The sequence below is a fragment of the Xenopus laevis genome, chromosome 3S (assembly GCF_017654675.1).
Source record: "Xenopus laevis strain J_2021 chromosome 3S, Xenopus_laevis_v10.1, whole genome shotgun sequence".
In the NCBI taxonomy this organism is placed as follows: domain Eukaryota; kingdom Metazoa; phylum Chordata; class Amphibia; order Anura; family Pipidae; genus Xenopus; species Xenopus laevis.
The window spans coordinates 50,182,731-50,210,718 of record NC_054376.1 but is presented as its reverse complement, the minus strand read 5'-3'; the positions used below and the strand labels follow the sequence as shown (position 1 = coordinate 50,210,718).

Here is a 27,988-nt window from a genome sequence, read left to right as displayed (position 1 = left end):
ACAACATACCTACAATCATTCATTTATTAGAGAAGAAAGAAATTTCACTAGTATTTACATAGTGCAAAAAGCTGTTATTACTCCAAAATGAACAGTAAAAATAGAATTATCCTTCATACAAGAAAAACCCTTCATGTGGTATTAGCCATTAAATATTTGGTTCCTATGCGCGAATCACAACGTAATAACAACAATGGATAAATATAAGCATGGTATTATGAAACAAGCACAGGTTCTCCACATTTGTGTACACAGCGCATCATTTGGATTAAAACGTTAACTACTTTGACGCTGGAGGGAGATAGTCCAACAGAATAAGGTTCAAATACCATTAAAAAGGAGAAGGTAACAATATACACATTTTCCCCATTGCTGTATTGAATGGATAAGAGTTTTATACTCTATACAATAAATGAGTGCTTAACAATATGTAGCATATTCTCCGGGTTAAGGTTTACTCAGCCAGTATCAAGAACGCTCAACGGAAAAGGGACAAATGCCAAACTTGCTTGGTTTAGTCTACCTTCTACAAAATGTGCTGCCAGCTAAATATGTATTTACACAGACTTCATTTAGAATCACTATACAGATGCTCTTTCATTATAGGCAAGGTCCCTAAAAGGTACTCAACTTTTTTTTTTTTTTTTTTAAACGTCATAAATATTTCATTTATGAAAAGTTAAATCTGGAAGACCAAGCACAGCGTCTTAACAAGGGTCATTGGATTTTTAAAATGACCCTTTATATATAAACATGTGACCTGGTTCAAGCAGGCCCAACAACCCAAAACTGCTGTTTGTTTGAGTTAACAAAAACATGAGGGATTTTCAGAAATGTAGAACAAGTAAGTGTGTGTTAAGGTATCACTTTTTTGTGTTACTAGTCCTTTGAAAAACATAGCATTAGTGCGGGTCCATATGTTTGCTATTAAAGGAATACGGTATGTAAGAATTCTACATACACTTTCTTGTCTTCCATCTCATCTTGTCCTGCACAAAACAAATCTCTAAAAAAAACTATAATTGACCTCTCCAGTCCTGGTACAGTACTTTTTACTGTAATAAAGCTCTTCTCTATGAAGATCAATTAGTAGCAAGGGACCTTGACATTAGAGCAAAAAGGGCCTTCACTAAAACATTACTGGACTCTGTATTTTGAATCTGAAAGCACTAGGGAGTGTCAAACAAGCTAGAATAAAAATGGGCTCTAATGATACTGCAAGGCAAAATGTCCTAATATACAATATTCTTGTCTTTATGAGGTCATTTCCAGTATGTACAAACAGTCTTACAACACAGCTTACCACATAGAGCACAGGTTGCCTCAAGTATCTCCTGTTCTGATTGGTCATGAAAGCTTTTCCTTCTCTGGATGTTACACTATGCCCTTTCTCTTAAGGAAACTTGTATTTAATAATAACCAGCTATTAAAGGTCACTGCCCAAATGGAAACAAAAAAAACCAATGAAGGTAAATACAACAAACCAGCTATATTTGTGCTCCAGGTACAGTCTAGAGAAAATTTAGATTACAATAATAGTAAAGTAACGTTCTTGAAATTGATCAGACACTTTCCAATATTATGACTTCTGGTTTCATTGTAAAGCCCATTAACTTACATTGTAAGTAGTTCCGGAACGTTTTATTTTTTTTTTACATTCGTATCAAAAAGGTGGATTAAAAAAAATGTGTACAGAAAGAATTAAGTAAATATTGCCTATTTCAAGATCAAGAATAATTTGAACCACATAAATATGGACTTTTTCTTGTAGGTATTTTTTTTTGTTTTGTTTTAGGTTCAGTATTCTGTCACGTCCAACTATGACAACACTTAAAGGGTAAGGTCTGTCCCTGAACACTCATCGTTGTTAAGACTTCATTCCTTATCCTGAAAAACGACAACGTACTGTGGGTAAAACAATACATTGAATAGCCTTCGGTTATATAACTGGCACAACTGTGCAGAAAAACAGATACTTCCAATAACATGGAAAGTTTTAAAGTTCTAGCAAACCTTAAAAAGCAGCTACTTTTAAAAGGTATTTTAGTTGCAGGTGTCCACAGCATTGCATAGTTGTCTTGTTATTAATGGGAAAAAGGTCATGTTCTTAAATAAAACCCATCAACAACTTACTTAGATAGAGTAAGGGACATTCTTCTATTGCTTACATACACACTAGTGTGTAATGGCGGCTGCATTACTTGCTTTGGTTGGGTCAATCCCAGAGACTGCAAGCTACTTCTACTTGTGTTGAGATGCAAGAACGGAGGCCCCTGCTAACATACTATATTAGAGAGATGTCCTAAAGGAGTAGGTATATTTTACCATTAAGACCTGGCTCAAAGACTATGTCTCCTTCAAAACACTTTACTTTTGTAAACCCTTTTGTGAAAGAAGTGTACTTGAAATTACAACCACTTGTAATCCTGTATGCATTCACTTATACAAGTGATGCCACATATATAAATATATAGAACAAGTGAGAGACAAAATGATAATGAAGCATATATGGTAATAGGAGGACTAACTTTAGGGGACAGGAATACACCTTGGTTGTGCCGTTTTCATGTTGCGACCTGCACCTCTCTCTTCTCTTAAGGTCCCGATGGACGCAAAGATTTTTCTTTGATGAAGGATCGATTTTAGTGCAATACGACCAATCCGTCAAATTATCGCTTTTTTGTGTTACTAGTCCTTTGAAAAACATAGCATTAGTACGGGTCCATATGTTTGCTATTAAAGGAATACGGTATATAAGAATTCTATATACACTTTCTTGTCTTCCATTTCATCTTGTCCTGCACGAAACAAATCTCTAAGAATATATATATTGTGCCGTCATCATGTTGCGGCCTGCAGCTCTTTGATAGATCAGTAGATGATGGGTTTTACAAATACAAAATGCAAATGGTTGCATATAAAAGGATAATAATATATGTCTGTACTGTGTTTAACATATACTGTGTGAGGCAACACATCTTAGTAATAACAGAAGTTTCAACACACAAACTGAAGCGCAAAGCCGGCCTTCATAACGCATGACTTTATGTGCTTCTCATTGATAAATACAATGGTAGGTTCATACATAAGGAGCATTCAGAGACACCCAGGCACCAGAATGCAAATTAATTTGTACCTAGAAGAAGCCAGGAATCTATCATTTTGTAACACTGTCCTACCTTTGAGATGTTTTACCTAAAAGGCTTCTGAAACATTTCTGTGTAGTCATACAGTATGCAAAAGCGGAGTTGCACTAAATTCTTTATAATATTTACACTCCAATTAAATGGATTCTCCTCAAACCTAAGGATGACTGCTGTGGAGAACAAAGATAAAACATCAATTACTGGTGAGTTTGGTTGAGCCTACTTAAATATTTATAGTTTAATAATGACTGTAGGCAGTAACGTAACTAGGAGGGGGTGGGCCCTGGCGCGGGACGTGCAGCCGGGGCCCCCCGCCCCCTCCGTACGCTTTTTTTCTGCCCGCAATTCCGCAGGAGTCAGTGGCGAGCGAGCTGTCGGGGGCCCTGAGGGGGTACAGGCCCTGGCCCAATCGCACCCCCTGCTCCACCGGTAGTTACGCCACTGACTGTAGGATATTCTCTTAAAATTAGTTGTTTGGAAAAAATATCTGCCCAACATTCTCAACACTTTTTATATATCTGTCTCTAATATTTAATAAACAAGAAATGACATTCTTAAATGAAATGTTAACATTGATAATATATTGTCTCTCTACTATAATTAATACTTGGAAATCGTATGCTCATCTCCAGCAAAGCCAAGTCTAAACCAGAGTTGTTGCATTGGAACCATTACTATAAATACATGTTTCCAGACTGAATTCTATAAAATGATGACGCCATACGCGAGGTCAGACCCCAAGTGGACAGCACTGCGCTGAAACCATTACTCTATTGGAGCAAGCATACATCCTCTGCATCATAAACACTATACAAATGGACAATAAATCACATTATTGCCTGTTTTTGATTTCCGATTTATGAACAGATTTGTTTTAAATAAATATTTAGAAATATGTAAAATCTACCAGAAATCACACTTAACAAAAAAAAAACCTCTTTTAGAATGCAGAATCAAGTTTCAATGTAAACATATTGCCTGTTTTAAGACTGGGACTCAGAAAAAGATCATTTGTTAAATGGAAACAATGTAGCAGAAGAGAAATAGAACTGTAATAAACCAATTACCAACAATGTTGTTTTGCTGGATAGCAGGCGTTATTTATGCTTATATTTTATAGAAAAACTGATGTAGATTTGCGTGGAATTACATTTATATTAAACATATAAACTACTGTGCAAAACATTGAGATGAACCTTGTACGGGAATGGCTGCACTTTCCCACTAGAACAGTTTGCTTCTTTTTGCCAGTGGAATAGTTCCTGAGTTTTTGTTTTATTTCTTTATTTCTTTATTTTTGAACTACATAAAACTGGAGTTAGCTCTTTCTTTTCGACACACCAGGAGTGTGTGATCCATTTCTGGCATGCATTTCCGCTGTCCTTTCTTTGCAGTCAGCAGGTTCTGACTGTTCACATTGCCCTACCTCATCCTCTTCACTATGTTCAATATTATCCTCCTCAGGGCTGTTTGAGTTTACAAGCTGGAGGGATTCCATAGTTCTCTGGGTTTCGGAGACCCAAGATTCTATTCTGCTCACTGAAATAGGTTCTTGAGGATACTCCTCATCATCCTCTTCTTCATCCTCATCTTCCTCAAGCATTTCTGGTACCAATGTGCTTGCTGTGCTAGTCATAGATGAATTGAGAACATCTCTGCCACTCCCATCCCATGATCCAGTTTCAGTGCTCTGCTGTGAAGCCCATTCAAGATTGTCATCTTGTTTTACCTCTTCCTTGTCAACAGGAGCTTGCTTCTCAAGGGTAGCTGATGAGGTAGTACTACTGTCAGTTTTCGGTTGTTGCTTTTGTGTGTTATTTAGCTCCGATGGTGCACTGGCTGCTTGCTCTGACCCTGTAGTTCTGACTGAACACTCTTCATTTTCTAAAGTCTCAAGCCCATCAGATGTTTCCACCATATTTCGCCAATTTGTTTCTGTGAAAAAAAAAAAAAAATTTCAACAATTTGTTAATGCTCCCAACTGTAAACCTGATTCTAAATATTAATTTAAAACTGATTTTGAGATCCTGAATTATGGGCAGTACCATAAAAATGAAAATGTAATATGAACTACATCATACTGAAATAAACTCTAAATACAATCAATTAAATATTCTGCATCATTTCTCAAATAATCAAGTTTATCGTCACTATTCCTCTCTCAGCATCTGTTTCTCCTCATTCTCTCTTCATGCAGCAGATGGATGTCAGATATTCATGGACAGTTAGATCAAATATATCTCATCGGGGAAGAAGCTCCCTTTCCTTGCAGATATATTAGAGCTCACTCAAATAACCGATTACAGTACAAACAAAATCTAACAAAATCATTGCCTTTTGCACAAATTCTGCATGTGGAGAGACATGTCTGGTGATTTTAATAGAGTGAGCTCTAATACATCTTCTAGGCAAGATAAGATATAAGATATAAGATATATTGGATCTAACGGTCAATGAATATCTGACCCAACTCCTGCACGGCGAGAATGAAGAAAAACAAATGCTGGGAGAAGAATGGTGAAGATGAACTTGATTATTTCAGAAACGGTACATCATTTTTGATTTATTGTATTTAGAAAGTTTCTTATCTTTACCGAAGCGGCTAAAGATGGCCCCCATGAGCTCCGCTGACTCTGCAACAAGGGGTAACTAACGGCTTAGGGGTATTTACTTGTTTTAACGCCTGTGCGGGGGTAGCAGGGAGGGGGAACTATAGAGGGTAGGGGTTTTTATTAGAAAGGGGGTTTAGTTCTCGTGTAATGGAGTCTGCCTATATTAATACAAATCCATTATTGAGATATCCACATTTAACATTTTCATGCCCAGGTATTATTCCTGCAGAATTGAGAACTTTGAATACTTAGCTCATTAATGAACTTATCTACACAAAAGGACATATTTATAAAGCATTGGAAAATGTGGCATTAGTATACACTATGGGGCTCAAGCAATCATGAAGGAATTAAGAAAGCTTGCTCTAAGAAAAATACCTCTACAAACAGGGACACTCACACTGGGTACTAATGTGGAATTAATTTTTTCTTATATAAAATAGGGTGTAATTATGACATAAAAAGGGCTGCTAATTTCATAAATGCTGTTCAATTTTCATACAACTTTGGCTGAAAGAAACAAGCAAAATAAATTAGAGATGTCCAACCAGCTGTTGCTGAGTAAAAATTTCCAGCACCTACAGCTGAAGAATGCTGATTAGAGGGTGGGGTACAGATAGTTCAGGACTGTCAGCAAATAGCAAACTACTGTTTAAACACACACTATCCAATATGATTGGGCCTGTGGGGGCCTTTAGAAAATATTCTCTACATTCTTTGCTAAAAGTAGTTTTGAAGAAGAAACTTACCATAATCCTTTTCATTCACCTCTGAAATGGGCTCAGAGATAACACTGCAGAAGGAAATTGCACTTGCTGCAGATGGATTGCGAGAGTGACCCATGTGAGGAACCTTTTTAATGTTCTTCAAAGCTTCTTCAGCTTGTTCTTGCTCCATTGAAGAAACCATGTCCTTGTAGGCTTTCCTGGCTTCCTCAGTCAGTGACACCAGATTATGAAATAAATTCTGCAATGAAAACAAGACCTCAATAAGGTTAAGACAAAAAGATTTAGAAATACCAGATCATTCTTTAAGAGCATTATTTATATTATAGAACTCATTTAGGACAGCCCCTGCCATAACTGCTAATAGCAACCAATCGCCTTTAATGTATATACAAAAACTAGAAATAGACAGCACTTCTTGGCTTTTTTTATTGTAGCAGGTAGCTGTACAAAACCTAACGCATTTCGAGATAAGATCCCTTAATCATAGGCTAGCTACAATTAAACAAGCCCAGAAGTTCTGCCTATTTCAAGTTTTTGTGTGCAATACAGTGGGGACACTGGAGACTGAGCACCTGGCAGAGGGAGAAGGTAGCGCCGAGCTTGAGCGGTCTCCATTTTTGTATGTTTAATGTATATATATATATATATACACAAGCAACAAATCCAATCATTTTTGTTTTCTAACTGTTGAAATCGAATTGCTGATTGGTTGCTATGGGCAACCACACCCGTAATTAGTCAGATCTTTCAAATGCTGGCAGGTTTATCTTTGTACAAAATTTTGTTTTGGAAATTAGTATGCCTTACCTCAGCACCAGAATAACTGAAGATTCCTACAACACTAACAGGAACCAGTTTGTTTACACATCGCCCTAATGCTTTTCTACCAAGAGCAAAAACAAAAGGAATTTCTTGTTCCCTGGCCATAGCAATAACATTATACAGTGCTTCATCCAGTCCACCTGAAAAACAGAAAAAAATATAATTAAATATATATCTGAACTGAGACACATGACACACACAAAAAAAACAATGCTTTAACACTTAAAGTACCGTAGATTAGTGCTGGGTATTGGTGCTTTTACATTTCTGGGCAGATCCATTCTAATATATATTCACGCACATGAATATATTATAAATACACACAAACAGATACATGCAGATCTATATATTATACTGTACATGCACTACTGTTTATTTATATCAGCCAGAGCTGCTAAATGAGTTTTAGACACTTACAAAAAACATGGACAAATACCCAATGGCTGCTTTGCATACAATAAGTAATTGTTGCTTGAAGTTCCTAAACCTGACTGTTTTGCCAACCTGACTGTCCCATCTCAGTCTGTCAGTAAGAGTTTCTAATGCTAACTAACTACTGCTGCACAAATATGTCCCATAGAGGGACATGAGGGTAAGAAAGGTAATGTAAAAGCATCAGGCAAATACTTCAATGGCAAATTATAAATATCATTCAAAGATAATGTTATGATACAGTAGATATAAAAAAAAAGTTTACTGGTGTCGCTTAATTTCGCTTAATTATAGGTTTAGTGGAGAAACTCACCTTTTGACTGAATTTTCTCACAGTTTGGTGAAATGATCACACATTTTATTTTATTTAACTTCATGTGTTTGGTAACTTCTCGTAATCCCATAACAAGTCGCCTCTTTGACTTTGCTTTCACAGGATCTTTTTGGTAAACACGCTCTTGAAAGCTGACAAGTTCTTGCAATAACACTGTTACACATTCATCTATTTCTTTACTCAAAACTTGGTTGCAATACCTGAAATGAATTAGAAGATAATGAAATATGGAAATATGCATAGTTGATATCCCCCGCCCCCCGAAAAATGCAATAATGAAAAGTCTGGATTCACTGATGCGACCATTTTTGTCTGTCTTTTCAGCATAAGCGGCCATTAATTTTACTGGCTGAACTCTATATAGTGAGAATTACTTTGTCTAGTGAGAACATCACTAGATAATGCAGCAGATGTCACTTTACAAACAATCCTATTAGTTTCACATTAAATAGGTTAAGCTATATAATCACAGTCCAGGTTAGGTCATAGAAGGCTGTCCTTTCCATGGTCACATAAAATCAGTTTAAAAAATGTACTTCAAGAAGTCATATGTAGATTCACAACTGCAAACTCCTATTTACTTTTAATATCTGCTGTTTGCAACTGTAGTGAATATCACTGCAGAATTTGGATTGAAAAGAAAAGTAATGTTGCTTTCGAAATGAAACAAATTACTGAAATTTTATTTGCAGTTTACTTACTCTCTGAATCTCTTGCTGTGAATTTTGGTTAAGGTTGAAGTTGCCATGGGGCTGCCTATGCCTGAACTGGCTGGTGAGCCTTGAGATACCGGAGTCATACAGTAGGGGGAGTTTTGACTTGCTGGAGATAGAGAGGTATCACTTGGAGCACTCAGCCCTGCTTCTAATAAAAGAGACAAAACTATTATTATAAAGACACAAGGGATAAGTTCACCATGACATAACACAGGTATGCATGACTTTTCATGTGCAAGATCAACATTTAAATGAAACCAAAAAAAAAATTAACATTTGCATTGTACCTTCTTGTGATGCTACCTCCTCCAACTGCTCATCTGCAAAACTTAAAGCATCTTTTTGTTCCTCTGACTCCAAGACACTTGGATCTACAGGTAAACGGCCTTTCTTTTCTTCTCTTTCTTTAAGGATGATCTACAGGATAATGTTCTGAATTAGCTCAGTCAGACACATCAAGTTACTCTTAGGGGGTTATTTCTAAATTTCGAATGCAAAAATCACGAAAAATGTGTGATTTTTTTTTTTTTTTTAATCAGACTTTTTAAAAATCACAAATTTTTTGGAATTTATTAAACCCTGAGGATGGAAAAGTTTGAATCTGAAAATCCACATCTCAGACCTCTCAAGGTTGCATAAAAGTAAATGGGAGAAGTCCCAATGACTTTTTGATGTGCACTGGGTTTCGTGCAATACCTCGAAGTTTTTGGAGTTTTCGGGTGAAAATTCCGAAAAAATCGTGAAATTAGTGAAAATCTGATGAAAAAAATCTCTGAAATCGGATTTTTTTCCCGCAAATTTTCGACAAAATGTAATAATACATAAGCGTGAAAAACCCGAGTGGATTTGATCGGAGTTTGTAGCAGAAAATATTGAGATAAAAATCGGACTTTGATAAATAACCCCCTTTAATATTCCTATCATTTATAATGTTCCCATCACTCATCACTTAAATAAACAATGAAAAAAAACAAAAAGAAACACTTATGTTATCAACTGTACCAATAATTAGCAGTATTTTAATAAGGCATGAGAGAAACAATCAATTATTAGCATCTCTATAAAATCAATTACTATAAAGCAAACAAAATTGATATAAAACATTGTTCTGGTGTGGCACTGAATGGGGGGAGGAGGAGGAGCAGTCAGGGCTTTTGGCTGTGGGGGGTGTTAGCTCTTCTTTTAAATAATAGATAAAAATGGTTATACGTAAAAAATAGCCAGGAGCCACGTTTAAAATAATAAAATCTGCATTTCATAAATTTGGCTCAACCATTTTTAAAATAAGTCTCAATGTCTCACAGTGCCTTCTGCCCCACAGTAAAAAGTAGCCATATTGTAGTATACTGTAGCTTGTTTTAGTTCATCATCAACCAAAAAGTTTGCTAGCACTGGTGGCTAATGTTAGTGGCTTGTTAGAACATTGTATATCCATCTGTACAGTTTATTTTATACAGGTATGGGATCTGTTATACATAAATCCATTATCCAGAAAACTCAGAATTACAGAAAGGTTATTGCCCATAGACTCAAGTGCAACAAATTCTTATTTTTAAAAAATACTTCTTTGTAATAATAAAAGAGTACAGCATGCTCTTGGAAACCAGAAAACCTTTAGTAGCTTCAGGACTATTAAATCAGGGGTATTGGGTCCCTATGGTGCAGCAGAGAGGTGCAGTAAGAACAGCAAAAATGACATAAACCTTAAAGGAATTGTTCAGTTTAAAAATAAAAAGTGGGTAAATAAATAGGCTGTGCAAAATAAAAAAAATTTCTAATATAGTTAGTTAGGCAAAAATTTAATTTATAAAGGCTGGAGTGACTGGATGTCTAATATAATAGCCAGAACACAACTTCCTGCTTTACAGCTCTCTTGTTTACATTGGCTGGTTAGCCTGGTTACCAGGCAGTAACCAATCAGACTTGGGGGGGGGGCAACATGGGTCAAAACTGTTGATTTTGAATCTGAGCTGAATGCTGAGGATCAATTGCAAACTCACTGAACAGATATGATGTGGACCCCTTCAAGTCGCTGACTAACTCAGAGTTAGAGTTTTTATTTTCACACAGAACTGTTCCTTTAAAGAAGGATTGTCTGCAAACTTTTGTCTGAGCTGACTTCTGGTCAGTTAAGTACCTTTATCATTTTGGATACCTTACCTTTTTAAGTGCAGTGGGGCGTTTTAACTTTGGGACTTCCTTTTCTTTTCCCCTTTTGACTCGAGGAGCAGTGGAATCCAAAGGGTTGGGTGAACCCGTTACTGACTGTGCCTTTGTAAACATATTTCTGTTTGTATGTTCTTTGATGTGAAATGGGACAGCACTACCAACTGTACAATGAAAAAAAAGATAATATAAATAGCTATCTGAAGCATAAATACAATTTAAAACCCTTAAATTTAACAGAAATCTATAGTTGCCCTAAAAACCAAAACACATTTAATATATTCTATTTAAGGTAGAAACAGGCTAAAGGGCATACAATTCTTTTAGAGAGCACTGTATATAAGTTATATGGTATAAGAAAGTAAGAGTAGTGATCAAAAGCACTTCGGTGTACCACAGCCCTAAGCAAGCTGTAAGCAAGCTCTACAGCAGTAAAATAAACACTGTTATGTGGTACGAACAACTACTTTATTTTGTAAAGAGTGAAGTATTTAGCAGGGTTACCTAGGACAGCCAAGCAATACTAACCTGTATAAGATAAAGGCCTGGTATTGGTGATCTGACGAGCTTTCATTGCTTGTTGCTGTCTCTCCAGTTCTGCTAGCATATCTCCCAAGTCCAGCTGCACAGGAGTCTTGCTTTTCTTTCCCGATGCCTTGGACAAGGCTTCCTGTAATTAAGACAAATACTGGCTCCAAACATGCAATCTCTATCAATGCAATATAATATACATAAGGCTATTGGTATGTGAAAGAGTAGCTTTCAGTATGCAAACCTTAACACAATTTAGGATTATATTTATACAGATGTGTAAAAAAACAGAGAAGACGTAAACCCCCTGAATAACAAATACAGATAACAATAATCCGTAAACACAGTCTTAAAAATTAACAACCTGAAAACAAACCTGGAGCTTTTTCTGTTCCATACTAATTTCTGAATATTCCTGTGCAGTGGCCAGTGCAGCTGCAAGGGCCTTTTTCTTCTGACTTTTGGCTCTCTTTGGTACAGAAGTGGTGATTGGAATTGGTGTTTGAACAATATTAATTGGTGAATTTTCAGGCAAACCGTTCAGCTGTGAAAAGCAGAAACAGCCTTAATTGCATTGAACAATGAATTATTGCTGACACGGATTCTTTTACTTAGATGAGGTATGAAATATAATATTAAATACAGCATTTACCTACTATAACAAAGTCAGAATGAAAAAAAAAAACTATAGTCTATAGTTTACCGCTTTGGCTGGTAACTTTGTCTGTGCATTGTCATTTCTAGCGCAATTGCTGCTGTTAAGCTCTGGAAATTCATCCTCATCCTAATGATGAAAAAAGGGAGAAGTTACGCTTAATGATAATTATATATGTATATATTATGTATGTCAGCTAGTGAAATGTGAAAATATTATCAAATTTGTGCATATAATGATATTTTTATATGAAAAAATCTGTTAATATAGAGTTACTAACGACATGCAATGTTATGCTTAAAAGAAGACAAGCCACATTTTCAATGCAAGCCCTATTTATTAAACTCATGAATATATATATGAATATACTGTAGGTATATCAGGTCTAACTTAAGCATTTAGCACAGTCACACCTCCACCCTCTCCCACTGAAACAGATTGTGCATGTTCTCTAGATGTTCTAATACAGCAGTTTAAAATTAAAAGTCCCATTCTTCTCACCAAGGAAATCCTAGAGCTGAAATTACATTATTATTATTATTATTTAGCACTTTTCTCCCATGCGCCTCAAAGCCCTATATAGACATATATATACATACATAAATACAGGATAATGAGGCCACGGTTGTAATATTCTAAAGGTACAGGTCAACAGTGAGGCCTAGGTTCTAACCATTATTTTCAGATCAAAATCGTTTGGAAAATGTATGTGTTAAACAAGGACAAATATTTCCCATTTACCTCATAATAAAGATGATCTGGGCTTTGTCCAGATTTAAGTGGAGTTGTACTTCCTGTCTTGTTCTCCTGTTTCCTTTGCAAATTATGCCTTCTCTCTGAAGATGTACTCTGCCCTCTTAAGCGATATCCAAGCTGTAGTTGTAAAAGGAACAACTTTAGAAAATAAATGCTAGATGATTGTGTTTTTTTACTTAAGTGGTGTGTGTGTGTGTATGTCTTTGTGTTTATACAAACACACCCACTCTTTTGTTATTTTAATTTAGTTAAGATTAATGGGAGAGGAAAAAGGAAGTGAGCAAGACTGCAGTGTTAAACAGAAGCATGCCCATTGATGCTTGCTCGAATTTGAACATGTCCCCAACAGCAGCAATCTGGCACACAGATATGTAGGTTGTTAGCTTTGATTCACAGCAAGGCAAAGCAAGAATTATTTATTCTAAGTGTAGGACTAAAGTAGAAAATTATAGTTTGATTGAAAAACACAATGGGGGTAATTTATAAACACCGGGCAAATTTGCACCTGAGCAGTAACGTATGGCAACCAATCAGATGATTGCTTTCAGTGCTCAACCTGCAGCTGGCTGAAAAAGTCTATTCACTGATTGGTTGCCATGGGTTACTGCCCAGGTGCAAATTTGCCCAGTGTTTATAAATGAGCCCCATTGACCGTTTGTTACCTGTGCAGTGTTTTGTATTTCAGTCTGTCTTGCTCCTCTAGAAAATGTTTGTACTTTTTCATTCCAGGATCTTTTCTGTGTTGCCTGAGAAGCTACACTGGCCCAGCTCCCACCAGCTTAAAAAGAAAAAATGTCACATCCTTGGATTAAGTCATATCATTTAAATTTAGAAACATGTTACACAGTATGATTGTGCATTACTAAGTATTATATCAACATATAACAAAAATAACTGCATACAACTATTACAACCTACTACAGCTGACTGTAGGAATACCTATTACCTGTATTTAAAATGCTCTAAACTGGCAGGGGGTGCAGGGGCGTTCCACATTTTGGTATGCCAAGATATAACCAAACAGTAAGATACCAAGACACTTGTTTTTTTTTTAATTCATGTGGATTTATACCAGACTGTATAATATTGATTATAGTGTACTGTACTATTATTACAGAGGAACAATAAAATCAGGCAGAAATTAAGTAAAATTCCATAAAGCATAATACAAGTGGGATGGCATTGCTGGTTATCATGTTTCACAATCAAATACTTGCACAGATATGAATAAAAAAATGAAAAGAGTAGGAAAGACAATACCTGCAGATACTGCTGGATCCGAAATCTGAAAATGAGATATACAAATAATGAAAACCTTACATACATAACATGCCCACCATAAATAAACATATTAAAGGAATAGTTCAGCGTGAAAATAAAAACTGTGAAAATGGATAGGCTGTGCAAAATAAAAAATGTTTCTAATATAGTTAGTTAGCCAAAAATGTAATGTATAAAGGCTGGATTGACTGGATGTGTAACAAAATAGCCAGAACACTACTTCCTGCTTTTCAGCTCTCTAACTCTGAGCTAGTCAGCGACTTAAAGGGGGGCCACATGGGACATATCTGTTCAGTGTGTTTGTAATTGATCTTCAGCATTCAGCTCAGATTCAAAAGCAACAGATATGACCCATGTGGCCCCCCTTCAAGTCTCTGATTGGTTACTACCTGGTAACCAGGGTAACCATTCAGTGGAAACCAAGAGAGTTGAAAAGCAGGAAGTTTGGCTATGTTCTGTTAAGTTAGACACCCAATCACTCCAGTCTTTATACATTACATATTTGGCTAACTATATTAGAATTTTTTTTTATTTTGCACAGCCTATCTATTTACCCAGTTTTTAGTTTTACAATTCCTTAATTCCTAATATTAGTAAAGAAGTAGTATATACTATATAGGTGTGTGTCCCAGGATATTAAAAGTACATACACTGACTGCGCCACAATCAGCATGCCTCGTACACATTGCTGCAGCTTGGCAATGCTTCGGACTACAATAGCCGCTGTCACTGTCGATATCGGCTTCACTGGCTCCCTGTTCACTTGATGACTCTGCAGCAGGGTGCGATGACCTTGTGCGTCTGCCCTTTGACTTCCAGGGTGTTGCACCGATGCTTTCGCAGAGAGTTTTGTTTGCGATTTCATTTGGGAAATCTAAAAACAAAATGATCAATTTGGTAAGAAGTAATACTTTAATTGAATCACAATGTGGTGGCACAGTTCCTTAACATGCTATTCATTAAACTGCAACTTTAATTAGATGCTAGCACAATGATGCAGACTTTTTAAAAGTCTACTACCACTATGGGATCCTCTCTATCAAAAACAGCATGTTTTCTCAAGAATGTAGGGCTTGTTTACAAACATGAGTGCTTACAAGCACAAGTACAGATGCCCATAGCAACCAACTACAAGCAACTACCAATTAAAACAAAGCTGTAATTGGTATATGGTAGGGATGCACCGAATCCACTTTTTTGGATTTGGCCGAACCCCTGAATCCTTTGCGAAAGATTCGGCCGAATACAAAAACGAATCCGAATCCTAATTTGCATATGCAAATTAGGGGTGGGAAGGGGAAAACTTTACTTCCTTGTTTTGTGACAAAAAGTCACATGATTTCCCTCACCACCTCTAATTTGCATATGCAAATTAGGATTCAGATTCGGTTCGGCTGGGCAGAAGGATTCGGCTGAATCCGAATCCTGCTGAAAAAGGCCGAATCCCAAACCGAATCCTGGATTTGATGCATCTCTAGTATATGGTCAACATCACTGGTGCTGTTTAACATACAGCAATACTAGTACATTGTCTATTTGCCTGTCCTAGAAGGCTTGATTCTGACCAAAGTCGCTCTATCAGGAAACAATCATAAATAATTACCTGGGAAAGTATTTGCAAAATTGATAAATTACATTACTAAGTGCTCCTCTTGGGATAGAACTTCCAGTTTTGTTGCTGCACTTATGTTGTCTGGACAGACTGACTGTGCTGTGATGGCATTATCTAAAAATCTGATGAAACAACTCAATAGAAAGTTCAAATATTGACATGTATGTCCACCTCTGCTTGAGATTCATAATCTACATCTTTGTCCACAACCCAAACATTTTTAAAGGTCATATTAGACAATATATGGAAGTCTGCATTGGTAAACTAAACATTCTGGCACTTTAGGACTATTTCTAAAACATGTTTGCCATTGATTTATAACTTAATCTTCCTTTTTTACCCTTGCACATGTAGAAAAATTAGAAATCTAAATGTGTTATACCTTGACATTCTTTACCTGTTTGTTGACAGGCATCTACTAAGAGAACTATTTTAGATCTTGTGTCTGGGCCTGAAGCACAGGTTTCTTTCTGAATGGCCACGCTCTTCATGGGAGGTCTCTTGAACTTGGGTTGTGGTAATGCCTGTTGTGGCTGTTTTGAAAATTTAAAATGTTAAATTTAAACATTAACACAACTGGAAAGCCACACAGATTATTTAGAGCAGTCTAAATTATAAGAAAATACTATGGTATTTATTTAGGTCAGATTTTCTAACTAGCATTATTAAAGCATTTTTGACTGGCAAGTAATATACTTTGTAGCACAGGTAGGGGATCCGTTATCTTGAAACCCGTTATCCAGAAATTACGGAACAGACGTCTCCCATGGACACCAATTTATCCAAATTTTTTAAAATGATATCCTTTTTCTCTGTAATAATAAAACAGTACCGTGTACTTGATCCAAACTAAGATATAATTAATCCTTATTGGAAGCAAAAGCAGCCTGTTGGTTTATTTACCGTTTCCATGATTTTCTAGTAGACTTAAGGTATGAAGATCCAAATTAAGGAAAGATCTGTTACCGAGAAAGACCCAGGTCCCGAACATTCTGGATCACAGGTCCCATACCTTTATATATTCAAGTCAAGGGCTGACTAAATTGGCCACGAATGCCATATCAGAGTTTATCAATGTAGGGAAATAATTCATATGACCAAAAAACATATTTTACCTTCCAATACGAATGTTTATTTATTTAATGGAGTTATTTAGTTCACTAGAATAACAGATGGCTCTTTAAATTATGTATTTTTGTACAACAAAAATGTAACCACAAATCATATATTCTATTGTAAGAATAAAATCACTATGCAATGTGATGGTAGTTTAGCATTACTAAAAAATATATCATGAGCAATGTGATCCCCGTCTGAGTTTTGGGAAAGATACTGAGAGTCCTTTTTTTGTATAACATTATGGTGTAACAATGAAATGAAACATCACAATCCCTCAGAAAGACATTGAAAAACAGATGAGTGCAAGATTCCACTTGACATACATACTTTGGGGATAAGTGGTGCTCTGGTATTCCTGTTTCTTTGACTGGTCAGGATATTTATCTGGCTCTGCTGGCTTGCCCGCTCACTGCAGTCTACAGAAACTGCATTTAGTGCATTAGTTCCTTGCAGAGGAGTGTTGTAGGGAGTTGGAAATGGGTGGTAGAATCCCATAACTTGAGCACACGGTGCTGGCATCAACTGATAATACATGTACTCTTGAGACACAGGGGGTTGAGTAGATATAATGGGGTAAGCAAGGTAGGGCCCAGCTGGGCTTGAGTTTGACTGCTGCCACCGAATATCATTGTTATATGGCGGTAATTGTCTGCGAAACAAAAAAATATATATATTTAGCATTTTTTCCACCAATTCTGGTACACTGCTATGAAATAACTCACCTCATTTAACAGAATTGATCATGATAATTCAGTCATAGATATGCAGTATAAAAATATACCGAAATATATAATTCCAGTTATGGTGCAAATCTGCCCCTTTCTGTGCCTATTGGCATTATACAGAGTACCAACCTCACCATTCATGACTGCTCTGATGTGAATGTGTGAGAAAATAGTTCCTGCATAGTGGAATCTACAATGCATGGCCATGGATAGAGATCTATGGAATTAAAAATAAAGAAAGCCGTAGCTTGTACCAGAATGGTAGCATATCCTTTAATGAGGAAAGGATTGGGCCTATATTAATTAAAACAGTGTGAGGACCAAATGGCTCTGAATGCTATGTGATACGGAATTTGAATTACAATTTCTGTAAAGTGCTATATGAACATGTTAGTGCTATATAAACAACATGCAATGCATACAATCTCATTGACTAGGATCTGCATCATGAAGATGCTACAGAGCACTCTCTCAATTCGTGAAGAAAAGAAATAACAATATATTTAAATACCTGTATGAAGAAGTGAGACAAGCTATCAGATAGAAAGGTATTGGAACATACCACCTGCACTGAATTTACAAAGTATGTTTATATTATCTTGATATGTTATAGGGCAGAACCCAGCATGGATGCCTGGAAATTGTCACATTTGGGTAAAGACGTAATGCTGCAGGGGGGATGTAAAAGAATATTTTAACTGTGCTTAACTGTGGAGGAAGGACTTATGCAGCACATTAATCTTCCCATTTGGACTTTGTTCCCAGGCATAATCATTAAGTAGGGTGTACATGCTATACAAGTAATATATTTGCGCAGTGACAATAAGAATAGTTCAGCTGATGTCAAATTTCTCATGACGTGTATGCACGATAGTGTCTATTTATAGAACTGACCAGAAAACAAAAGGAGAACATTTCCCTGTTTACATGCTGATTTTATAGATTACAGAAAGAATTACCTATTCGATTGATTTTCTTGAACAAATGGATAACAAGTTATAAGGTAACTCGGAATAGGAGTAGCTTCCAGTCCACCTACACTGCCACCGTCACTAGGAAGGGCCATGGGTATTGCAAGTGCTTCTGCCCCCTTCTTTTGAGGGACAAAGGGCTCTACTTCAGCAGATAATTTTCCATTCTAAAATAAATAAATAAAAATCAGTAAAACAATTGTACAGATTATAAACGACAGTCATGATAATTCAGGAGGCATTAGCACAATTCTACATATACTACATTTTAATAGACATATATGCAATATGTGCATATGTAAAACAGGTTGCACAAAGGTATGTGTCTGACAATACTAGTCATACTCCATCCATATTCCTTCAGAATTTTTCTGTTAGGATTACCCAATTGCACATACTACTAAAAACATTATATTAAGAAAATGGTTTATTTACATGAAGCATGATTTTACATATGAGCTGTTTTTTGCAATATATTTATTATAAAGACCTACATTGTTCAGGGGGTATAGTTTTCCTTTAAAGAATTCTAAACACATTAGGAGGTGAAAAAGAAGAAGCCACACTTAGAAATAATTGTAAATTTAGCAAGACTAACTAAAACTGGTCATTAAGAAATGAAAAACCCCACGTAGACCCTGTTGCCTAACTGCCCCCCCAGGTAAATGCCCCATACTTTATAGTTGCCCCTCGGCGCAGTTTCTGGCATCCGAATTACATGCAGCCATCTTCTGCGTATTCATCTTCTTCCGGCGCTTTGGCAATTTTCGCGAGTATCGTCGCAAACGGGCAAATTGCTCCAACTGCGCATGCGCCATCACGCCGATCAGTCAGCTTACCTGAATTACTGAATCTGCATAGAGAGGTAAGTATAAAGTATGGGGTATTTCCCCGGGGGGGCAGTTAGGCTGGTGGGAGGGGGGCCTACTTGGGGTGGGGGGTATGGTTTTTTTTTTTTAATACAGGTTTGAATTCTTCTTTAATACACTGTCTGCCATCTCCTATTTATATACTTGCACCAGCGGTGCCCACTCTGGTAAGGCAGGGACAGGTATAAATGAGGGCACACTGGGTCAGGTTGGTTTTGGGTTGGGAAAGAGTAGGTTAGGGTCAGAAGCAGCAAATTTATTGCCAACAAACACATCACAAATTCAAACCACCTGCTGCCCATCATAGACCCTTCCCAGAGCCAGCAAATGAAACACCTTCACCAAAACCACATTAATTCTAATCTCACGGATTAGAAATACTAAAAAAGACTTCCCTCTAATATCAATGGGAAACCACCCATTCAAGGTTCTAGCCATTATGATCAACAATTATAACTGCATACCAATAAAACATAAAATGAGGTTAGCTAGCAGGCTAGATGCTGGCTTCCACAATCTCCTCCCCATTCTAGTTGGCATACTGACCTATAACATGTCTAACTACCTCATTATATGCAAGAATGTAGAGTAACTCAAATACAGATCACAGTGTCTCTCAAATGGTTGACATGCCAGGTATTAATCATACAATATATGCCTACAAACAATGCAAATAGCTGGGCACCTACTGAAACTTCATAGAAAGGAAACGGGTCATTAAGATTTCATTTATACAACTGCATTCAATTGCTCATCTCAAATTACAGTGCTACGCAATATATTGGCGCTATATAAATACATGTTAATAATAATAATAAAATCTTGAACACATTTTTAATTTTCCTACATCTGTAGAAGAATTAGGGAAAAATAATGTCATGAAGGAATGAGGGAGAAACATATATAACAAAAAATGGCTGCCTCCATGGCTAAACAGCAGATTGTTTATATAAACTATAATAGAGTTTCTGAAGCAAACACACCAGTTGTACCAGTGCACGGCAACAGGACATTATATTTCTATTACTTTAAAAAAAACTTTCATATTTTGGTGTTACTGTTCCTTTAAGTGTGGAGCTACAACTTGCACACTGTTTTTACAAGCATTTTCAGTGACACATAGCTGTTATATTAGCCTTGTAATAAATTACCTATGTAAACATTTATTCATAAATGTTTATAAGATTATATGTAAATTATAACTTAACGGGTGCACCCTATCAACGCATGTGCATCCCAAAAGTGAAGTAACGAGCATGCGCGGAAGTTCAGTAATGCGCATGAACTTTACCCCACTTCCATTACCCCAATGCCCACAGGGTTCCCACTATCCCCCCCCCCCTCCACCCCTGAAAGCAAGTCAGTACGGACACTTTTCTGTTAGCTGAAATATTCCAGTGAATAAAATTCAACCAGTCTAAGGCTAAAGTTAAAGAAGGGGCAGGACTTCAAATACCATTTAAAGTGGACCTGTCACCCAGACACAAAAATCTGTATAATAAAAGTCCTTTTCAAATTAAACATGAAATCCAATTTCTATTTTTTATTTAAGCATTCATAGCTGTTGTAAGCTCATTTAAAAATTCCAGCTGTCAATCAAATATTGTCTGCCCCTCCTCTATGCCCGTGGCATAGAGGCGGGGCAGACAATTACTTTCACTTTCAATTCAGCACTTCTTAGATATCACTGCTCCCCACACATTCCCCCACTTCTCTTTACCATATAATTGTGTAGCCAGGGCATGGGGATGGACATCAGGTCCCCCATTCTGGTGCACAAACAAGATTCTGAGATGATACAAGGCTTGTCTTAATAACAGTGTCCACAAAATGGCTGCTGCCTGCTTGCTGTAATTTTGAAATCCCAGACTGAAGGAAACAAGATTCAAATAATTTATATAGTGTAATTAAAGTTCATTTTCCTTGACTAATCTGATAAAATAGGATTTTGAATAATTTTTTTGGGTGACGGGTCCCCTTTAAGGGTAAGGGCACACGGACAGATTAGTCCCCTCTTCTTAGGGGCGACAATCTCCCAGAACTGCCTTTCCCTACCTTCCCGCCAGGTAGAATGAAGAATCACCAGCGGGATGGCACTCACGGTGCTTCGTTTTCCGAAGTCGCCCAAAGTTTCCTCGTGAGTTTTGCCTGAAAATGCTGGGAGGGAAAGCTCTGAACTGGCATGTATGGAGCAGGCTGACTCTCACAGTACCCTGGGAGGCAGTGGCTCCAATACGGGTGGGGGGGGGGAGTGCAAGGAAGGAAAGGCAGGTTCTAGTTATAAGATAGGGTAATCTGCCATAAGGACCCTTCATGCTACAGTCTGCTGCTTGCCTAGTGCTAGGGTTCAGCATGTGGTGGAACGAGTGGACAGATTATTGGGAGGGGCTGGGGAAGACCCAGTGGTCTTGGTACAAATAGGTACCAATGACAGTCAGAGGAGGTGGTAAAGTCCTCAAGAACGATTTTAAAAAACTAGGTGTAAAGTTGAGGGCTTTTTAATGATGAGGTTAGTAAGATGCTGGACAGTGGGGGGGCAGTAGATGTGATCTATTCGGATTTTGCCAAAGCGTTTGTTATCATGCCCAACAAACGACTGCTTTCAAAGCTAAGGTCAGTAGGGCTTAATGAAGTTTGCACATGGATAGGAAACTGGCTACTAGATTGGGTACAGAGGGTGGTTGTTAATGGTACATTCTCTACTTGGAGTAAGTTTCTTAGTGGGGTCCCTCAGGGCTCGGTATTGGGTCCACTTTTATTTAACTTTTTCATTAATGACTTAGGGGAGGGCATTGTAAGTAATGTATCAGTGTTTGCAGATGACACAAAACTATCCAGCCCAATTGGTTCTGTCCGTGATGTGGCATCCTTGCAACAGGATCTTGATAGACTGGCAAACTGGGAAGCTAAGTGGCAAATGAGATTCAATGTTGATAAATGTAAAGTCATGCACCTGGGATGTAAAAATATCCAAGCCACTTATACCTTTAATGGGACTGCACTAGGCAAATCCATTATAGAAAAGGACCTTGGAGTCCTTGTAGATGATAAACTTGGCTGTAGCAAGCAATGCCAGTCAGCAGCATCAAGGGCAAATAAGGTCTTGAGCTGTATTAAAAGGGGCATTGATTCACGGGAGGAGGGGGGTCATTCTTTCACTTTATAGAGCACTGGTAAGGCCCCATCTAGAATATGCCATACAGTTTTGGTCTCCATCACTCAAACAGGACATTTTTGAATTAGAGAGGGTACAGAGAAGGGCAACTAAGCTGGTGATATAATAACTATGTATAAATATATAAGGCGATCATATAATAATCTCTCTAATGCTTTATTTACCAGTAGCTGACGTGAGGCTACCCATTCCAATTAGAAGAAAAGAGGTTCTGCCTAAATAGGGTTTTTTACAGTGAGGCCTGTGAAGATGTAGAATTCTCTCCCTTAATCAGTTGTACAGGCTGTTACATTAGATCAGTGATCCCCAACCAGTAGCTTGTGAGCAACAAGTTGCTCTCCAACCCTTTGGATGTTGCTCCCAGTGGCCTCAAAGCAGGTGCTTATTTTTGAATTCCAGGCTTGGAGGCAAGTTTTGGTTGTATAAAAACCAGGTGCACTGTCTCAATGTAAGTTGACAATCCATATAGGAGCTACCAAATGGCCAATCACGGCACTTATTTGGCACCCCAACAACATTTTTCATGCTAGTGTTGCTCCCCAACTCCTTTTACTTCTGAATGTTGCTCACGGCTTCAAAAGGTTGGGGATCCCTGCATTAGATATCTTTAAGAAGAGGTTGGATGGCTTTTTAGCAAGTGAGGGAATACAGGGTTATGGAAGATAGCTCATAGTACAAGTTGATCCAGGGACTGGTCCGATTGCCATTTTGGAATAAGCAAAGAATTTATCCCCCTCTGAGGCAAATTGAAGAGGCTTCAAATGGGGTTTGCCTTCCTCTGGATCAACTAGCAGTTCAAAAAAAAAAGTTAAAAGGTTGAACTTGACGGACGTGTGTATTTTTTCAACCTAATTTACTATGTATATCAGTTTTCACGATTTTATCGAGTTTTTTTCCCGCACCAAATTTTTTGAGTTAATTTATAATAGTTTTTTTGGGATTTTAGTAAATAACTCCATACATGTTGCTTAGCGTGGATTCAAACTGCAATTGCCCACAGTAATATATATATTTGTGGATGTGGTTTCTGAGCTGGAGTAATTTAACCCTGAATAGAAAATCTGTTTAAATTACTATGAATTAACCTCTACACAAACCACCAACTGAAATGTCTTTGTCTTTATGTAAAGCAGGAGCACTGAGAAGATGACACTAGCAGGAACAGACTGGTATAATTTCAACATGGTTGGTTACTGTATATCACATTAAATGCTTTTGTTTGTTGTTGTTCATTCATTGTAATTGGCAACTTAGATGTTGGCCATCACATGAAACTAATATCCTCCAATTGAGTTATCTATATTGTAAATTGGATTAAAGCTAAATACAAGTGTTATACAACACAATTCCTCAGATTTTTTCCTATGTTGAAATATATACAATGCTTCTGTTTGTGCATGAGCAGGCATAGATTCAGCTGTTAAAGGGCAAGGATACCCTTCATTTTGACCTAAGCTGATTCACTTGGGCTTATGTAGAAAAAGTGCATAAACACTACCTATAAATAAATATAAATGCATTTTATTTATACCAATTGGCTGTACAGCATGCAAGAATATTCAAAGGGTTTGATGCAGGCTGTGGCTGAGACACTCTAGGTTAACCACCCTGCTACAGTAGAAGCCTCAATTGAAAACAGATTAAATATAAAACATAATGATAGTGTTTAGTGGAACAGTCATTAAATCATTTCACATTCCTTTATTAATAATGACATTGCTCCTAAAAATAAAATAAATGTCTGTTTGGAGAATCTTAGCATAGCCTGCATATTTCTGAGAAAGAATGGCAACCATGCAGTCACACAAGTCAGAAGCCACAAAAACACCCCCATGCTGTCAGAATGAAACAAGACTGTGTCACAGCTATGACCGGATACACATTTAATCTCAAACTATCAAAATAAGATAACTTTGTATGGCTGAACATATGGCTGTGGAGCATTGAAGACAAATTCATCTGAAGTTGTTCTGCTTTGGGTTCTTCTTCAGTCTTTCTATCACAAACAACAGCCAAAACACTAATCCATGCCCTTATCCTATCCTGTTTAGACTATTGCAATCTCCAATTAACCGGTCTTCCAGACTCCCACATCTCTCATCTCCAATCAATCTGAATCTCAGCTACCAGGATCCTTCTGCTCTCTTCTAGGAGGGAACCTGTCCACCCCCAACTAAAATCATTAGCATGGCAGCCTGTTAAGCAAAGGATAGCATATAAAATCTTTCTGCTAACATTCAAATCCCTGCATTCCTCTGCTCCTCACTACATCTCTTCTCTGGTCTCACTGTACGTTTCTGGCTGACTTCTCCGCTCCTCTCAGAGCCACCTTCTCTTCACACCATCCACATCCACTGCCTTGTCTCAACCCTTTCTATCTTGCTGCTCCTTACCTCCGTCCCTGAATTCCTCTGTAAGGAGTGCAGTGCTCTCTCAATTTCTTCAAGAAAAAACTAAGAGCATAACTTTTGGAGCACTAGAATATTATAGTCTAGTCCTGGTACCTATTGGACAATGCCTTTACCTTGTGCATTTTTTTCTCCTCCAATTTGTGCCTGTATGTTAGTCACACACTAAAAAGATAAAAAGATAGATATTGCACTAGCAATTAAGCGTGTGGATTGTTGCACTTAAAAGACAAAGTATCTTTGGGCATTGAGCCTTAGATGGGCAGATCGCTTTAAAGGAATCCACCACTGGCAGGATTTTAATACAGAGACAGCACTGGAAACAGTACAAAATTGCACACTTGTTGCATGTTTTTACATTGGTCAGAAACAGCTACTGAACTGCAATATATAGAGCAATATTTATAAAGATGTGTACATTGTGTTAATTTGCACTAACACTTGTAAGATAAACCCTAGTTTTACAAGACCTCAGGCCTGTTGTAGCCCATGTAAGTCAGTGGGACATAGTTAAACAGCAAACACAGTAAAATATGGTGTACACTTTATTAGGGATCAACAAAGCTTTTTACAAGCTAACTACATTGACACCTTGCTACACAGACCAAACTCATTACACAGCTTATAAATAGGATTTGACAAGGGCTACCATGGGAACAATGCAGAAATGCTGGTGTATCTCAGCTACTTTTTTAAACCCCTGAAAAAAACACCACTTAGTTTATGCTTGTACATTGCCCACCATATTTCATATTTGCCACCAACAATGTACCTCCCTCATCCCAAGGTATATTCAATGTACCCTCTAAGCACAAAGAATTCTTTTAATTTACTGCACTTTTGTGACAAGCACCACTTACTCCAGTTTTACTTTACTGCACTTTTGTGACAAGCACCACTTACTCCAGTTTTACTTTACTGCACTTTTGTGACAAGCACCACTTACTCCAGTTTTACTTTACTGCACTTTTGTGACAAGCACCACTTACTCCAGTTTTACTTTACTGCACTTTTGTGACTTACCCCCCAGAGCCAATAAAGACCCAATGGAAAGTTTAGGAGATATGGTGACACATCTGGCAGGATTCATTTCATTTATATAAAGTAAGAAGGACCCAACAATGACAGAAAATTCACATGATAAAAAGTTTAGAATTGTAAAAACAGCCGATTTAAACCAAAGCAGTTCTGCTAAAGACATTGTATGAGTCCTCCAAACAAGGCACCAGAGAAGAGAATTGGCCTCAGCAGCTGTACAGAGAACTACGATTCCCAGCAGCCCCTTACAGATTGTGGAATGCTGGGAGTTGAAGCGGCTGCTAATCTGTAACATCACATAACTCAAGCAGAAAGGAAAGTGTCAAAGTCCTATGTTGTCCCATTGGCGAGTGATGAGAGCAGTGGGGCCGCGGCTAGAGCCTGTGTATAACAGGCGAGGGAAACGTGGGGATCAGCCGACTCTCTTGTACCTTTGCTCTGCTTTTTACTCTTACCTGCTCGTTCATCTCCATGATCTCAGGGCCTAACTCAGGCGACTCCAGCTACACTCGTTGCCCAGGAGCGCGTCTGTGTCACAGGGCCCGGCAATACAATATGACAAGCCCAGGTTCGTCCATTTTCCACCTCCCGTCTCTTCCCTTCTCCCTGGATCTTGTTATTTTCCCCTCTTCCTTCTGCCTCTATCCACACCCCGGGCCGCCCAGCTACGTAACCCTGGTCGTATCGTCGCCTCTGGGCGGAGCGGTCGCTTCTGACAGGCAATCAGCTGCGACGGAAGCCGAGGAAGCTCAATAATAGTGGTTTGCGCCATCAGCTGTCATATATGCGTTAGACTGGCGAGATACGGTGCACGGGCGCAGTGACCAGTGCGTCAGTCTCTGGAATTAAGACTTTCAGTTTCAGTACTACAGGCAGCAAATATTATTAGTGTAAATGAATATCATTAAACAGACCTTAGTTTTTATATATACAGTGTAACACAGGCAAACAAATATCCAGTGAGGTCTATGAAGCAACGAGTAGGCAGCTTTTGCTCGCTTGTTGGTTAAATGCAAATTTCTGGCTGGTTGTTATGGGTTACTAAATCTGGCACAAGTTTCAGTCAATGACTGCAGCTCACTGTTGATATTGTTTAAGAAAAAAGAAACCCCACCAAATAGAGAGTTACTATATCTATACCAAGTAGACTCAAACCATAAATTACAAAACCAAAATAATTAATGATAATAATAATTCATTCATAAAGGTGCTGACTAATAAATTAGGTAAAGTGCTAGTGCAAATAAATAAGGTGAGATCAATCAGTCCAAGGACTGATAAAAAAAGTTGATTATTCCTGAATCCAGAGGGTGTATTACCCCACCAATAGATTCCAATAACACCCCTTAATAAATAAATTAATTCATGAATTAATATATAAAGTGTGATTAATCAAGATAGATTTGGCAAATTGATATTGCAATAAATTACACCAATAAAGTGCAGTACAATATATAGGCTAAAAAATGAGACTTGGTAATTAATTAAATGGTTAAAAAGGAATTGGTAAAAAATGGCCAGAAAAAAATTCAATATGGGTTAAAAGGTTATTCGGTCATATTCCAAGAATAAGATTAAAAGAAATTTGAAAAATATAGAGGGTGGAGTTGTCCCAAAAACTAACTGCCTATTTTGTTTCTAAGGCCTGGGACATCACAAAGTCAAGGCAGGACAGGGTAACCGGAGCTGTGGCCTTGTAATTTAAATTGCCCTAACAGTTAAAAGAGGCTAACTAGCCCTAAAAAGCCACAAACTCATGGCCCCTTAGAATGGAAGGAAGATAGAAGAGGTAAAGCAAAGGATTTAGACCAAAATTCCTGCCCCCATCAAGAATATTCAGTATGTTCCCCTAATGGAAATATCGCTTCAGAAACAGAATTGTTATCTTAGGG

General features: G+C 37.6%; 1 protein-coding gene across 3 annotated transcripts; it reads right to left on the bottom strand.

Moving 5' to 3' along the window:
* Positions 1 to 10: 10 nt before the first annotated feature.
* secisbp2l.S (SECIS binding protein 2-like S homeolog) lies at positions 11 to 26,838 on the bottom strand. Of its 3 annotated transcripts, none has more exons than XM_018255415.2 (18): positions 26,552 to 26,838; positions 18,595 to 18,773; positions 17,238 to 17,559; positions 16,174 to 16,324; positions 14,830 to 15,053; positions 14,159 to 14,183; positions 13,561 to 13,676; positions 12,884 to 13,015; positions 12,191 to 12,271; positions 11,864 to 12,031; positions 11,485 to 11,626; positions 10,951 to 11,120; positions 9,078 to 9,207; positions 8,776 to 8,938; positions 8,054 to 8,274; positions 7,294 to 7,448; positions 6,508 to 6,724; positions 11 to 5,081 (listed from the first exon to the last, which is right to left on the bottom strand). In XM_018255415.2, the coding sequence occupies exons 1-18, from the start codon at positions 26,567 to 26,569 to the stop codon at positions 4,465 to 4,467; spliced, it is 3,231 nt and encodes a 1,076-aa protein (XP_018110904.1). In that variant the 5' UTR covers positions 26,570 to 26,838; the 3' UTR covers positions 11 to 4,464. The 3 variants fall into 3 exon arrangements, with proteins under 3 accessions (XP_018110904.1, XP_018110905.1, XP_018110906.1); XM_018255416.2 differs by having other exon boundaries at positions 16,189 to 16,324; XM_018255417.2 differs by lacking the exon at positions 12,191 to 12,271.
* Between the last annotated feature and the right edge of the window lie 1,150 nt (positions 26,839 to 27,988).